This window comes from Bicyclus anynana, chromosome 12, assembly GCF_947172395.1.
Source record: "Bicyclus anynana chromosome 12, ilBicAnyn1.1, whole genome shotgun sequence".
Classification (NCBI taxonomy): Eukaryota; Metazoa; Arthropoda; class Insecta; order Lepidoptera; family Nymphalidae; genus Bicyclus; species Bicyclus anynana.
The window spans coordinates 12,695,015-12,711,696 of record NC_069094.1 but is presented as its reverse complement, the minus strand read 5'-3'; the positions used below and the strand labels follow the sequence as shown (position 1 = coordinate 12,711,696).

Below are 16,682 nucleotides of genomic sequence, written 5' to 3'. Positions count from 1 at the left end.
TTCTATATATTAGCAGATATAGTTCCTTTTGTGTTTTAAAAATTATTAATTTTATATACTTAGGTTTACGTCATTATTTATACAACTAAACTTTAATCCTTATTAAAATAAATTATTTAATAATCACAAGGATATTATGAAGATAAGATTTGCCCTTTACAGTATGTTAATTACTTAAATAATCTCGGAGATAATACCAAATTTCTAAAATACGCAGAAATTCCGCTATATGACGCCCGGCGCTTTCATTTACGTAGTTCCTGTTCCCGTGTGAATATGGGGATCAAACATAGCCTATGACACTCGCAAATAACGTAGCTTTCTATTGGTAAAACAATTTTCCAAATCGGTCCAGTAGATCCAGAGATTACCTCCTACAACCACACGAACTTTACCTCTTTATATTATTAGCATAGTAGTCTCTATTTCTCTTGGTCATACCACCACTCTCGAAGGACTGGACCGATTTTGCTAAGGGTAGGAGTAAGATAGAGAAGTTACAGGGTAGGGTAGGGTACGGGTAGGGAAGCGTAGGGTTAGTGTAGGGGTAGGGTAGGTTTAGGGCCGGGTTTAGGGTAGTGGTAGGGTAGGGGTAGAGGTAGGGTAGTGGTAGGGTAGAGGTACGGGTAGGATAGGCGTAAGATAGGGGTACGGTTGGGATAGGGGTAGGAAAGGGATAGGGTACGGGGAGGGTAGAGGTAGGATGAGGGTAGGGGTAGGATGGGGGTAGGGGTAGGTAAGGTAGCGGTAGGATAGGAGTAGGTTTGGGGTAGGGTGGGGGTAGGGTAGGGTAGGGGTAGGGTAGATGTAGGGGTTGGGTAGGGTTGGGGTAGTGGTAGGGTAGGGGTAGGGTAGGGGTAGGGTAGGATAGGGGTAGTAGTAAAGTTGACATCGAAATTTACGCGGACGAAGTCGCGGGCGTCCGCTAGTTACCTTTATATATTTGTACATTTAATTTTCAATTACAATAAATCATTGAATATTGTACTAAACTATTTTATTTTCTCGCAATAGTAGTGAAAAGAGTGTAACACATGGGGCTAAACCCATTATAAACTCGGTTTCTATTTAGGCAGCCCTCGCCTTACGTCTCGGGCCCTAAAAATACCTCGTATATAATGGATCTTTTTAGCCCCTTGCATAACAATCTACTATTGTAGACTAGCTTAGCTGCAATCACGTCTATAAAGTAAGTAAATATGCAGCCCTGGAACACGCCGCCAAACCAATTTATCAGGACCAAAAGGTGTTTGATGCGATGCGTCCGATACTACCGTCACATTTGTCACTTTATGTCAAATAACAAAGATAAAACAAATAAATATGCATCAAGTTAACACATATCGACGGTAACATAACGACACAAGTGGTGTAAAAAGTGGCAAAACCATAGAATTTAGGTACTTGTACCGAATCGTAAATCTATGGGCAAAACTTAGTTCGATTATAGCTCAACGAAAAACATTTTTTTTTATTTATTTATATATTTTTTTATTATTTTCTAAAAAAATACTGCATAAATAAAATAAATAAATAATTATAATTGCATAAGTTGACAAAAAAGCCTTTTTTTAAGTAATGACGCATTCTATAGTAGAATTCATTCATTTTCATTCATTGAACAGAAAGTATCAACTCGCTTATTACCTTGTTGGAAGTTCCAAGTCAAACGGGAGCTGGAAGATTATTCCAGATCTTTGCAGTGCGCTTCAGGAATATTGAAGTAATCCTCTTTGTACGTATTTAATAGATGCAGACTACGTAATTGTGCAGATCACTGCGAAGCCTGGAAGTTGTTTGATAAGAAAGTGACGAAGAAACAAAATCAAAGGGTTTATTAAGGTGCGACGCTAAGTATATTTGTCTCGCTGACTGTCTTTTCTGTAATCATTTTTGGGACTGATTTAGTTGAATTTTAATATAATTAAGACCCTGGAACAGAATATAGAATACTATTTTTCTCGGTTGCCCTATCCCGTTCGATAGTATTTTATAACTAGGTCTCGAACTCAGGACTTCGCAATCAAAAGCCATATAGTCTAACCACTGAGCCAACGACTTAAAATGTCCACTTCTTTGATACAAAAACAACTTGTATAAAACATATAAAAATTCTGCAAAAACTGATGTGCTTGGCAAAAACTTTAGCCTCGTGTTTCATATAATTATTTTTTATCGCGGCCAGAGTTCATTGCCACGGGCTTGACATAAAACGTCTTGCACGATGTTACTGAGTTACTCGTAGGTACACTTTTTGGGCGAAACTTCCTCAGTAATATGATGATTTTCCGCCCTTAGCTCATTGTCGCCGCAATTTGCCACCTGCTGCGTGGATATTATAGAGGCGTGTTTAAGATACGATGAATTTGTATAGCCAAGTCTCAATGTGTTTTGGCTGTAGTTACCTACACAATACAGACTATCCTTTTTTTTACACAAATGAACCGACTCTCGGGAATGGTCTAGTTTTTAACAGTGAAGTTCTGGGTTTGATTGCCAGCCCAGGATTTTGTCTAAACTAATTATTGTAAAGAGGTGAGATAATTTTTGTATGATTGTTTGTTGATTTTTTACGAATTTACTGAACCCATTTTCAAAACTCGTCCACTAATGGAAAACTATATTATCAGAATAAAGGCTATATTAATTTTTCCCCGTATTCCCGTAGAAATAGGAACTACGTAAGTATCAGTCGCCTCAACCATCTGGGCATGTCGAGAGCAAATACACTGCTGCTCGAGTCTCTTCTCAGAATGAGAGGGGTTAGGCGAATAGTCCATCATGCTGGCCCAATGCAGATTGGTTTCCTCACGATATTTTCCTTCACCGTTTGTCACTAAAGTATATCCGGGAAAAACCGACAGATATTCTACATTGCGACGATATGCAAAGTCTGCAATTTCGTCAGTCAACGGTTCATTACCATTGTTCCTATAGATACAACATCAAAGCCAAGTTGGTTGAATACAATCGTAACGTTCATTGAAGAAAGAGGCCAGCAGTCACCGATATTGACCGTCATGCATATGCACAAATACTCACGTATGGATAACTATTAGCACGGTTTGTTCATGTGGAAAATTGTCCGCTTTCCCGTAGGATACCTATATAATGTAAGCGTTCATGTGTATGCTTTATTTGTGTTTCTAACTCTGGACTAACTGATTTACTTACTTGAACGATAAGATTCCTTGTTTTTAAAACATATTTGTGCGGGTATTCCTAAAAAACATTACTGTGTCGTCCCAAAAGAACAGAGGTAATTTATATCTATCAGTTATTTTCGCTTGTGTACGTGGAATTTTTTCCATCTTCCAATATGTCTTAAAATAAGAAAATAATGTAGTCAAGTGTATTCAGTTGGGATAATATTGAGTTTCGTATTTTACAAGGAGTTGTAACTTTGAAACTCGTGTACAAAATCTTTCAAAGAGAAAATACTTGCGAGAGTTTGTCTATAATAATATTCTTATGGTTCTTCTTTAAGTTTTTTAATATTAAGAGTGTGCAATATGTAATTTGGTTGTTACAAATGGTTCTGGATCTCAGATTCTGGAAAAGTTAGGAGCCTGATATTTGGGTAAATGATATTTCAAAGTGTTAGCTTCGTCATGACTATACAAAATACACAATTTGTAAAACTTTTATCGATGGTTTATTTTTTTGAAAAATACATGTTTTGCTCACATTTTGCTTTCAATCTCAAGAAAAGCAAACTTATTGTCTTACATTTTTGTTTTGTATAGAAAATTAGGTATATATCTTGAACATGGCCATTTTGTTTTTCGTTATGTTGTTTAATTTACTTGCAATTAGGTTAAAATGGTTTTGGCGCGTCACGTCATAAAATTTGCGTCGCGCGTCAATCGCTCCGTGCTTTTCACTCACGTGAAAGTCATAATTCGGCGTCTCGCTTGCGCTTCGAATTTTATCCATATCGTACCGACGTGCTGCGCGCTCTTAAATGGTGCGTAGAAAGACGAGAACTAAGGTTCTTACTCGTAATTGTGTGGTTTCGAAACTAGTCGTAGTCTCGTACAAGTTGACGTGAGTTTATCTGTGTTGGAGATATTAGTAGACTTTAGTAAACTTCAATTTTTTTGTTTGTTTTTCTTATACCTATGAAAATAAATAAGCTTTTATTATCATGAATGAGATTACATATAGAAATATATATCGTGAAAATGTGTTCAAAATTAAATTCCCATACATTTTGTAAGTTTTCGAAGCGTTAGCGTTTGTAGAAAGAGGATCGACGTGCCACATGACTGCAGACCCTGGTCCTAAAGTGGGTTGTTAAAATAGGCGGATAATAATGATAAAATACAGGGTGCTTGGGAGTGTTTCCCATAACTAGTCCACTTATAGGAGCCGAACTGCATAACTAATTTTTTTTAACTATTTAAAAGAAAAACTTTTTATGTTTTTATACAAAGTAATTCATATAATGTAACACACACCTTTATCTATCCTCGCATATTAAAATACTTAATCGTAGTGGTAAGACTGTCGAATATTGCTACTGGCACTCCGCAATTCACTAGTAAGCTACTTCATGATATTTATCAATAAATGAGATTGGCTAGGTCATAATATATACATATAATAAAGGACACGATTTAAAAACTATTTACAAAATAAATATTTTTTTACTCCGAAAATATTAATTTTAGAATACATGTTCTTAAGATATTTTTAATTAATTTTCCTAACATATATAGATATATATGAACATTCCCATAATTTATATCTATACTAATATATAAAGCTGAAGAGTTTGTTTGTTTGTTTGATTGAACGCGCTAATATCAGGAAAATTATTTCAGTGTTAGACAGCCCATTTATCGAGGAATGCTATAGGCTATATATTATTCCAGTACTCCTACGGGAACGGGAACCACACGGGTGAAACCACGTGGTGTGAGCTAGTAGAATATAACTCTAAAGTAATGGGAAATACTCCCCAGCAGCCTGTATATTTATGCATCTATAATCATTCTCCAATATATCTTTTACGTCTAACAAATTCTAATATCACTGCAAATATGCCTCTAAGCTCGTTTTAAACTTTACAGCCAGAAGTTCGCGCGTGCAAGAAATGGCATATGAGGGGAAATGAAATACGTGACGCTGCAAAACGTTAATATGAAACTTGTGCTTTATACTTTGGCACTGATATTGGTCTCGCACGGTATCAATGCAGCGAACGATACCAAAGTGAATTTGAATGATGGTGATGACTATATAAGTAGATTCGTAGCGGATTTGTGGCTCGAGGGGACAGATGTGGTACGATTTATTTGGAGGGACTGTTCAAAAAAGGTAATATTTTATATACTATATTATTATAATGTTTCAATAACATGGAAATCTAAATATATATAACTCAAAGGTGACTTGACTGACTGACTGATCTGACTGAGTGCTCTATCAACGCACAGCCCAAACCACTGGACGGATCGGGATGAAATTTGGCATGTAGGTAAATGTTATGACATAGGCATCTGATAAGAAAGGATTTTGATCAATTCTACCTTTAAGGGGATAAAATAGGGGATGAAATTTTGTATCCATTGTAAAAAACTTCCACGCGGACGTAATTGCGGGCGTTCGCATCGTTCGCATCGTCATCAAAGTAAGAGATTTTCCATACAAACTTTTCACCCCCTTCTGATTATATTTTCGCGACAAAAATTATCCTATAACCTTCGTATTCTTCGTATTATGGTCTCAAATAGAGACAATTTTCATTTTAATTCAGTAGTTTTTATTATATTTCAATCAATGTTATAAATAAAAATTATCTATCATCCTAATTGAAGACCGGGAAGTGGGTTAAATTAAGATTCCACGATTTGATTTTCTTACATACATATGTACAAGTGAAGCTAATATAAGTGTGTTATAACAACCAGACAATTTTTATTGCTACAACTGTTATTTCGGAATCTAAGTGACCTCGTGCCTCGAAAATGTCCGACGAAAAAAGTATTTTAAATTTTTTCGTCGCGTTCATCCCACGTCGCCCACTCGTACCCTGCCTATGCCTCGTGGCTGAATGCTTAATTGCTTGGCGACACGTGTATGCCGCAGGGTAACTAACTCCGATGACACTCGGACATCTGAATAGACCTAAAACAATTTAAGAAATATAATTATGTCAACCATGTCCAAAGATTTTATACTATTAGACATGTCACTTGCGCGTCAAAGTTGAAGCAAAAAATGGCTAAAGGGTTTTTCAGATAGCATGGGTATGGTGACAGTCGCCTGTATGACGTTCATAATACGTACTATTATCGTGAATCGCGGCAAACTTTCAAGAGTGAAACATACGGAGACGGTTATAGGATACTTTCTATTGCGAAAATAGAATGAGGAGGGGAAGTATGGAAAGTCCTTCATTTTTAGAGTTGCAGTTTTAAAAATTTGTTCATAAATCATAAAATAAATACGAAATATAATGCCGAATATAATTCAAAAATTTTTGAAATTCAACCCCTAAAGTGGTGAAATAAGGCTTGAAAGTTTACATTGAGTTCCACGCGGGCGAAGTCGCGGGCGTCCGCTAGTTCATTAATATAATAGAAAATTAAACGAAAACTTAAACAATTTGAAGCCACGAAAACTAAATAATAGATTAGCTTCAGTGAAAGTTTGGGATAGAGCCTTTTTATGAATTCAGCGGTCCTCGGTGAGGCTTTATTAAAAGAATACTTTCATCGCAAAGTCCCGGTAGCCTGACATAGAAATTTAATAATGTGTTGCTATGTGCAAATAATATGTAAATTCTGGAACGCTTTTCTTTACCTTTTTACCTTTGATATACGCTGCCCATGGAAATTGTAAACCGTGACCTCTCTACCTTATATTATACAGCAAACAGTCGTTATAATGGAGCATTCGAATGTTAAAGTACATAAATTGTTTATATTAAAGCTTAAAAATGCACAATTAAAAAGGATTTTACTTACTACTATAAAAAAAATTATAAAAAAAAATCAACCGACTTCAAAAACATAAAACATACTGACTTAACTAAAAAGCGAAAAATAATATCCTACTAAGTTCTATATATCATATTATGTACTAACTGACGATCAGTTTGAAGGCGGTGTTAACCCGATGATGTATTTATTCAAGCCATGTAAGAATATCATAAAGATTTAGGTTTTTCAGCCAGTGTTCTTTCAGAAACGACTTAAATTAACACAATACCGGTTTAGCACCACCATGGAGACAGGAGGATATATACACTTTCATACAAAAAAAAAACAAAATTGGTACAGAAATGACGTAGTTCTGAGGTAACAAACAAATAAAAAAACGAACATATGCGTCAAATTGAGATCCTCCTCCTTTTTTGAAGTCGGTTAAAAATTATATCAAAGGAGATCATTCATTTTGGGCCCTTTTTGAAAGTGCCGGCCAACGAAAAAAAATAGCAGGAATCGTTAGAACTAGTCATTTGGAGTAATAGTTAATATGGCATGAAAGTTGTAGGAGGGCTCTGAACCAAGTTATACAGGTTCGACTATTCGTTATTTCCATACATTTTGTCAATTTTCAAAAGTGCTTTCAAAGAAAAAAAAACTGGTACGTATCGTTAGAACTGCCCATTTGGAGCAATAGTTACTACGGCTCAAATGTTGTAGGACTGCACTGAACCAAGTTATACAGGTTCGATGACTCGTCACTTCTATACATTTTACTGAGTTTTGTAAGTGTCCGCAAACAAAATAAATCATACGTATCGTTATAACTAGCCATTTGCAGCAATAGTTACTATGGCATAAACATTGTAGTATAGATTTAAATCAAGTTATACTGTTTAGATGATTCGTCAAATCCATATATTTTACTGATTTTTAAAGTACCGTTCACCTAAAATATGGTACCTAACGTTAAAACTAGTCATTAGGAGCAATAGTTAGTAACACGTTGCACACGCTTTAGAAAAATTCTAGTACTGAAACAAGTAATATAACTTTCATTCATTGATTTCCGAAAAAGTTGGAAAACATAAAAGCAATAATAAAATATAGAAATAATGATTCTAAGCATTTGCACAAATTCAAAATTATGGTGCAAATGTAACTAAAAATTGTGTTATTGTGCATTGAGAGAAATAAAAACGATTTATTAAGTTCTTCAAGTAATGGTAAATTCGGTTTACAAGCTTGAATAACATAACAAATACACGCACAACGGCGAATCACATGGCCAAGTGCAGAAACGGTCCAGCAGGAAGAACATAACAAATAATGATGACATTTATTTCATATTATTAGTTAAGAATTCATCATTATTACCTATTTATTGTTCCCCATTACATTCAGATATCTACAAAAACATAAGTGACGAATCATCGAACGCAAATAACTTGGATCAGAGCAATCATACAATGTTTCTGTCATACCTACCAACTAACTGTATTGCTTAAATCGATAAAATGCATAGAAATTAAGAATCGTTGAACTTGTATAACATGGCTCAGACCAGGCCTACAACGTTTGTTGTACTATACTAACTATTACTCCCCGTTCCTATTACAACCAGTTCTAATGATACGTAACATTTTAATGGTTGGCACTTAAAAATCAAGAAAATGTATGGATATTACAAATAGTCACACCTGTATAACTTAGATCAGAGCATTTATACAACGTGTCTGCCATACTAACTGACAAAGTATGTCTAAATGATCAGTTAAAATGATACCTGTAAGAATTTTATTGGCAGGCACCTTTTAAAATCAATAAAATGTATGGAGATGACATGCCATTTAACCTGTATAACTTGGTTTAGAGCAATCCTACAGCATTCTTGTTATACTAACTATTGCCACAAATGACTAGTTAAAACGATACGTATCATTAATATTGTCAGTGGGCACTTACAAAACACAACAAAATGCATATAAGTGACGAGACATCGAACCTTTATAACTTGCTTCAGACCAAACCTACAGCATTCGTGACATACTAAATATTACTCCAAATGGGCAGTTCTGACGATAAGTGCATATTTTTGTAAAACGGCACTTTGAAAATCAATAAAACATATGGATTTGACGAATCATCGAAACTGCATAACTGGACACAGAGCTAAACTAAAATGATTATGCCATAGTAACTATTGCTATTGTAATAGCCGTGATAGCCCAGTGGATATGACCTCTGCCTCCGATTCCGGAGGGTGTGGGTTCGAATCCGGTCCGGGGCATGCACCTCCAACTTTTCAGTTGTGTGCATTTTAAGAAATTAAATATCACGTGTCTAAATCGGTGAAGGAAAACATCGTGAGGAAACCTGCATACCAGAGAATTATCTTAATTCTTTGCGTGTGTGAAGTCTGCCAATCCGCATTGGCCCAGCGTGGTGGACTATTGGCCTAACCCCTCTCATTCTGAGAGGAGACTCGAGCTCAACAGTGAGCCGAATATGGGTTGATGACGACGAACTATTGCTGCAAATGGCTAGTTACAACGATACGTATTATTTATATTGTAGGTGGGCACTTACAAAACTCAAAAAATATGTATAGAAGTGACGAGTCATTAAACCTGTATAACTTGATTCAGAGTAATCTTACAACATTTGTGCGATACTAACTATTGTTCCAAATGGGCAGTTCTAACGATACGTATCAGTTTTTTTTCTTAGCGGGCACTTTGGAAAATTGACAAAATGTATGGAAATAACGAATCGTCGAACCTGTATAACTTGGTTCAGAGCCACCTGACAACTTTTATGCCATATTAACTATTGCTCTAAATAGCTAATTCTAACGAGTCGTGCCATTTTTTTTTGTTGGCCGGCACTTTCAAAAAGAGCCCAAAAATGTATGGAGCGAGAATGATCTCCTTGTTATTAGACTTAGTTAGAATTAGATTAGTAGATTTCTGCTCTGGGAAAATTAATTAGGAAGGAAGGAATCAAGAAATAAACAATCAAGGAATGAATAGTTTTATTATAATAAATGATTTTTAATTATGTTATAATTTAATTTTGTTATTATAAAATTGCACAACATTTTTGTGATGAATCTATACTAATTTTATAAAGCTGAAGAGTTTGTTTGTTTGATTGAACGCGCTAATCTCAGGAAATACTGGTCCGATTTCAAAAATTCTTTCAGTGTTAGATACCCCATTTATCGAGAAAGGCTAAGGTCTATATTTTATCATCGTATTGATAAGGGAACGGGAATCACGCGGGTGAAACCGCGCGGGGTCAGCTAGTAAAATTATAATAGCAGAATGGCACTAATATTAAAAAATCATTCTTTTCTTCAGCTAATCGCAGTAAAGGACATAATAGACCACAAGGAGTACTACCCGAGGTTCGTGCGATGCATGAAGAGAAAGACCCTGAGAGCCTTGGACCGCTGTTTGAGCCCGGATGTGGTGCCGCTCGCTGACGGAGTCAACCTTGTAAGGTTCGAACTGGTTGACCACTCAGGGAACGTCCTGCATGACAATGAGACAAGGTATGAGAGGAATATATCACCATCATCATCATTATCAACCCATAGTCGGCTCCCTGCTGAGCTCGAGCCTCTCAGAATAAGTGGGATTAGGCCAATAGTCCATAATGCGGATTGGCAGACGTCACTGTCAGAGCTGTGATAGCCCATCGAATGTGTGGGTTCGAATCCGGTCTGGAGCATGCACCTTTTCAGTTGTGTGCATTTTAAGAAATTCAATATCACGTGTTTCAAATGGTGAAGGAAAAACATCGTGAGGAAACCGGCATACCAGAGAATTTTCTTAATTTTCTGCGTGTCTGCCAATCCGCATTGGGCCAGCGTGGTGGACTATTGGCCTAATCCTTCTCATTCTGAGAGGAGACTCGAGCTCAGCAGTATTCCAGATATGGGTTGATAATGATGATGAATTAATTTTACTTAAAGCAGACTTAGCATACGCCATTGTCAATATTTCAAAAGTTTTAGACTTGATTCCATTTTTCATATAAAATTTGATTGAAATTCCATCAAATTTTATAATAATAGAAAATCGCCGAGAACAACAGAATACCTGTCACTTTTTTATCTGTCAGAAATAAACTAAGTATTCTATTTATTTCAAACTCTGAACATAAGTTCGGGAAATGTGTAGCAACACAGCAACAACAAAAAAATGATAATCGAATGTACGTTGCCCGTGAAAATAGAAAAGTCACTTTACTTTTTGGACAGCCCTCGTATATAAATAAGTAGTAGTAACAAAGAAAAATTCCAGGTCACAAGATCGTACCAATCATGTACTTAAGGCTTTAGATATGATGTGGGTTGAACTGATATGAGATTAAGCACGCCACCCCACCAATAGATATTTTCATCTACACTTTGTATTACGCCACGCCTCTGATATAAAGTTCAATGGCATTTCAAGCCTTATTCATTTTCTATTAATATATTGTTCAACTAATATCTATTTATAGATGACGCTATAAAGAAACCGTTAAATATTATGATACACTAAAACAAAGGCTTAGTGGAGTACAAAATTATTGAGCTATTTACGAGCAAATGAAAGAAACGTGAAGACGAGAAAATGAAAGAACGTGCAGTGGTTAACCAAGCCGCTTCGCATTATAAAATTTTGTACCCAGCATTTTGGAAGCCTGTGTTGGGCACTGAAATATTGATTTTCTTCCGACATATTCTAAACTAGTTGACGCCGCGCGGTTTCACCCGCGTGGTTCCCGTTCTCGTAAGAATACGGCTATAATATATGGCCCTAGCCTTCCTCGATAAATGGGCTATCTAACACTGAAATATTATTTTAAATCGAACCAGTACTTCCTGAGATTATCGCGTTCAAGCAAACAAACAAACTCTTCAGTTTTATAATATTAGTATAGATTAGCGGAAGCCCGCGACTTTGTTCGAGTGGAATTTAGTTTTATACAAATCTCGCAGGAACCAAGGTCTTTTTCAGGATGAAAAGTAGCCTATGTGTAATCCAGAGTAAAATCTATTTCCCATTCCATCCATCCATCCCAAATTTCAGCCTAATCGCTTCATTAGTTGCAGCGCAAAGAAGAAACAAACATACACACATACATACAAAACTTTCGCCTTTATAATATCGGTGTGGTTAGTGCAGCTCGAAATTAATCCTGTAGTCTCAATTATCACTTGATACGACGATTTTCATCTGGAAGGCTTTGAGGGGTTAGGTTAATAGTCCACGGTTTCCTTACGATGTTTTCCTTCACCGTTTGAGACATGTGATATTTAATTTCTTAAAATGCAAAGAGGTGCATGCCCCGAGCCGGAGAGCTGAACAAAAGTGTCATGTCAATTAAATTATAGTATTTTATTATCAGACGCTTTAAATATGAAAACCGAATAATTTATTAAACATTTTTCATTTTAATGGCCCATGAAATTTTCTAACCTAAACTAACAGAAAGTATACAGGGTTATCGTACGAGCAGTAATTTGTCAAGCTCGCTTAATACAGTTTCCAATTACTATTGCGTAAGCGTTCCAATTTCAACACTGCAGTGACTCGCACTCGCACCTTATTGAAATATTATAGTAGGTCATCAAATTAAAAAAAAATATATTAATTTCGTATAGTACATGGACTAAGGGTCCCATATTAATTAATAAAATCATTATCAAATTTTACAAACGCCAAAACGCTGTCGTCCATTTTGTGACGTCACAATGTTCCTTAATGTACTATACGTCAAACTAATGTTTTCGTCAAACGCTCCGTTTGTGAGGGATTGGATTGGACGTCATGAAGCAGTTCAAATATAGACCATCATGACGGACAAGCGTTTATGATCATTATGTACCTACGACGTCATTATTTCGTACCATTTTGTAAGGGGCGCTTTTCAGTGAACCGCGGCAGCGCCGCAAATCTGACCCTTTAAATCCCTGTAGCTCCGAAAGTAATGATCGCAAATACCCTGTTACTTTTACAAAATTGCTTTACTATTAGCATACTCTTCATTTATATACAATTTAAAAAAATGTCCTCTTCCCTATTCTGGCAACTCAGTTCTTCTGCTATAAAAAATGTGAGATCCTCCAACCAAGTCGGTTACTTTATTCAGTCCGTAATTATGTGAACTAAATTATTACATAATAAGCTAGTTACCTAACAACATATTACACTGACCATAACAATGATAAAAATCTTTAACCGAGTAATGGCATTTCTTATTATTATGTACAAAATATATATATTATGTACAAAAATAATCTCTGAAATATATATATAATCTCTGAATGAATAAAGATCTTCTGGAATTTTTGATTTTTTTGTATTTTCTTTTTTCCAGCGAAGGTTTTAGCAAATATTCGAAGGGTTAAATTTATGTAATGAAAATGGACTTAATGAAAAGTAAAACTTGCACTAAGGAGAAATTCTAAAAATAAACTATGGGCAAACCTTGTTTATTAATGTAAAAATTGACTGGAACGTTACGTTTCAGTACATTTGTAACGGTATTGGAATCACATAAATAGAGATATGAAACAATGAAGGCACGCACGATTACTTTAACGATTGTTAAGATCAAACCATTGTAGAATTGTTTCGTACAACAGATGTGAAAATGTGTGCGTATTAGATTGTACATAATGTTATATTTTGTATTCAATCTAGTCGACTAATCCAGCAATGGATTGTAAACACCGTTTTCCAACCATTTCAAAACTAAGGGCTCACCGTTAGTCTAACATCTTATTTCGTACTAATAGATTAAGAATTAAAAAAAAAAAATTAAGTGATAAATGTTAATTTCAAAAACTATTTCACTTTAAAGTTCGTGGACTGAGAAAGAATTAGAAGAAGGGGAATGGAGAAACCTCGCTTTGCAGAGAATGGCCAAAGTTCTTCGCACTCATGTTATCAAGATTGATTTATTTGAGGATAACGATATTATTGAAAAAGGTAATTATTTTAAAGGAATTATCTTAATTGATTAAATAAACATACAAATTGTCATAACTCAGATCCTGTAAAAAAAGGAGTAAGTAGGCTCACAGATATTCAAAATATTACGTGGAAAACGTTTACCTGGAAGATGCCCATTAGGGTCTTATAGATACCTAGATTGTAAAAATCGGAAAACAGGCTTCGGGAGAGAGTTGCTAGCGATGGGTATAAGAAATGAATAAGTAGATACTCCAAAACCATTACAGCGTAATTTTCAACCGACTTTCAAAAAGGAAGTTCTATGTGTGGCTAGCCCGCCATTGGAGGAGCGTGGTGGGTTTCAGCGCCAGCTCTCCTTCCAGGAGGGAGGTCTGGCCTTATAGTGGGCTGTTAGAATAGGTTGATAATGATGATGTTTGGCTGTATGTATGTTCCCCAAAATATACGTGGACCGATTAAAAAAAACTTTTTTGTCCAAAAATATAATTTAAAAAATTTTGTTCGTGATTAAATTTTTAATTATTTTTAGTCGAATATCGAGGACGTCGCCGACACCATATGATGACAATGATGATGTTTGGAGTTGTATCCATCGGTATGGTCCTTATTCCTATGGGATTTCAATTCTTGTCAGTTCTCGGAGGCAAAGCACTGCTGCTTGCTAAAATGGCTCTAATACTCGCTTCTATACAAGGCCTCAAAAAGGTAAATATTTGTTCAATTAATAACAATAAAAACCTATTGATGGCATCTGTGGTGCAGTGGTATGCGCGGTGGATTTGCAAGACGGACGTCTTGGATTCGATTCCCTGGGCCGATTGAGGTTCTCTTAATTGGTCCAGGTCTGGTTGGTGGGAGGCTTCGGCCGTGGCTAGCTACCACCCTATTGGCAAAGACGTACCGCCAAGCGATTTAGCGTTCCGGAACGATGTCGTGTAGAAACCGAAAGGGGTGTGGATTTTCATTCTCCTCTTAACAAGTTAGACCGCTTTCGTCTTAGATTGCATCATCACTTACCATCTAACTTAGGTACTGCTACCTTGTAAAGAAAAATGAGCTCAAAATCGACGGAGATATAAAAAAATCAAGTAAAAAGCGTGTAAAAATGTTGTAAGAAAAGTTCGTAATAAAAACAGGTTTCCTCATTTCAACAAAATTGAATAACCGCCGAAAATGCTCCGTTATTTTAACCGTGGCGGACATTAATTTCATTTCTGTATTTTTAACCAAATTGTGTTATAATAAAATTCATCCTTTACTAACACATTTAACATTAACATTATATTTTAAATAGAAGTTTATGTTGGGTTTCACGACAGAGGAAAGTTCTGAACCAAATTACATAAAGGCTTTGTTTTAAATAACCTTATTATATGTTAATGCTAAGCAATTATTAAAAGATTAAATAAATTATTAAAAGATTAAACGACTTCAAAAAAAGGAGAAGGTTCTCAATTCGACGCTTATGTTTTTTTTTAATTACCTCATAACTTCATCATTAATTAAACAATTTTAAAAATTATTTTTTTGTTTGAAAGAGCATACTTCAAGATTGGTCCCATTTCATTTTCATGAAAATCAATCAAGTAATTTTGTGTAAAAATCAAATTAACTGAAATACGTCTTTTTATGTTAAAAAGATTATTATACAAAAGTTTAACATAATATTTGTTCATCACACAATTAACAGTCTCATAATATTATCCACGTACTTGTACGTAGCACGTTTACTAATAAACAAATTGATAACCATTTAATAGATGTTTTGTTCCAGATTGCTACAAGTCCGGTAAGCTATGGCTTTTACCAGGGATACCCTTACGACCACTATGAGAGAAGCCGCGATTGGAATCCATCAGTACCACGAGCAAACCCATATGAATCTCCAAATCAAATTAATGATAATAAAGTTGATAGGATGACAGCAGATGCTAACCAAAATAATAAGGAAACAATTGTAAGGAAATCTCATATTCAAACAGAACCAGAGGCAAAGCAGTTTCCAGTTTATTCAGGAGTTATAAACGTACCACCACCATCAATATTCAGTGTGGTAGATGCACCATCTCCTTTAGTTGATCTAACAACACAGCCAGGTGAAGTGCAGGCAGACTACGCTATAGATTTACCGTACAACGGTTTTCATTTTCAAAGTCCCACTCCTGTCATTTCAGCTTGATATATTTGCTAAATTATTTCAAGCTTTATTTAGTATAGTTACTGCGTTATTTACGTATTTTACTCAAGTGTTGTATCCGGATAGGCATGTATTATTTAATATTTATTGACACTTTTATAATCTAGTTTACTTGTAGTTATCACTTTTATGATTGTTATTATAAAGTCTATAGCATTAATTTTAATATTTAATCCACCACTTCTCACTGTATGACGTCTTAGTTTACGACTATAACGTCTAATGGACACTTTACTTTAAAAGCAATTAATGGCTTAGTTTGTGATTTTATGTGTTTCCATTTTATTACGGTAGCCGCAAGAACGTTGATATAGGCGTTGGATTTTTCACATTTTTTTTATTGTAAAGTGTTAAAAATAAAATACTATATTATGATTTTTTCTTACAAATATTAATAGTTTTTTTTAATAGTTGTAAGGTTTAATTTAATAAACGTTTTATTGAAACATTGTAACTTTTTTAGTCTTTTTGATGATTTTTTTGTCTTTTTTGTGTGATTGAGTTCTGATCCCAAAAGCAAAAAAAACTAAATACTTGATTGACATTTACATAAAGACACCAATCCTTTCCTAAGGT

The 16,682-nt window shown here is 35.2% G+C and overlaps 1 protein-coding gene across 1 annotated transcript; it reads left to right on the top strand.

Moving 5' to 3' along the window:
* The first annotated feature begins 5,081 nt into the window (after positions 1-5,081).
* On the top strand, positions 5,082-16,417 carry LOC112053572 (uncharacterized). Its single transcript, XM_024093032.2, has 5 exons — positions 5,082-5,322; positions 10,298-10,491; positions 13,797-13,924; positions 14,439-14,614; positions 15,684-16,417. The coding sequence occupies exons 1-5, from the start codon at positions 5,116-5,118 to the stop codon at positions 16,086-16,088; spliced, it is 1,110 nt and encodes a 369-aa protein (XP_023948800.2). The 5' UTR covers positions 5,082-5,115; the 3' UTR covers positions 16,089-16,417.
* Positions 16,418-16,682: the final 265 nt, after the last annotated feature.

Coding starts and splice junctions, on each gene's coding strand:
- LOC112053572 (XM_024093032.2), top strand. CDS start 5,116: ATGAAATACGTGACGCTGCAAAACGTTAATATGAAACTTGTGCTTTAT. Junction 10,492..13,796: donor CTGCATGACAATGAGACAAG/GTATGAGAGGAA, acceptor TTCACTTTAAAG/TTCGTGGACTGAGAAAGAAT. Junction 14,615..15,683: donor CTATACAAGGCCTCAAAAAG/GTAAATATTTGT, acceptor GTTTTGTTCCAG/ATTGCTACAAGTCCGGTAAG.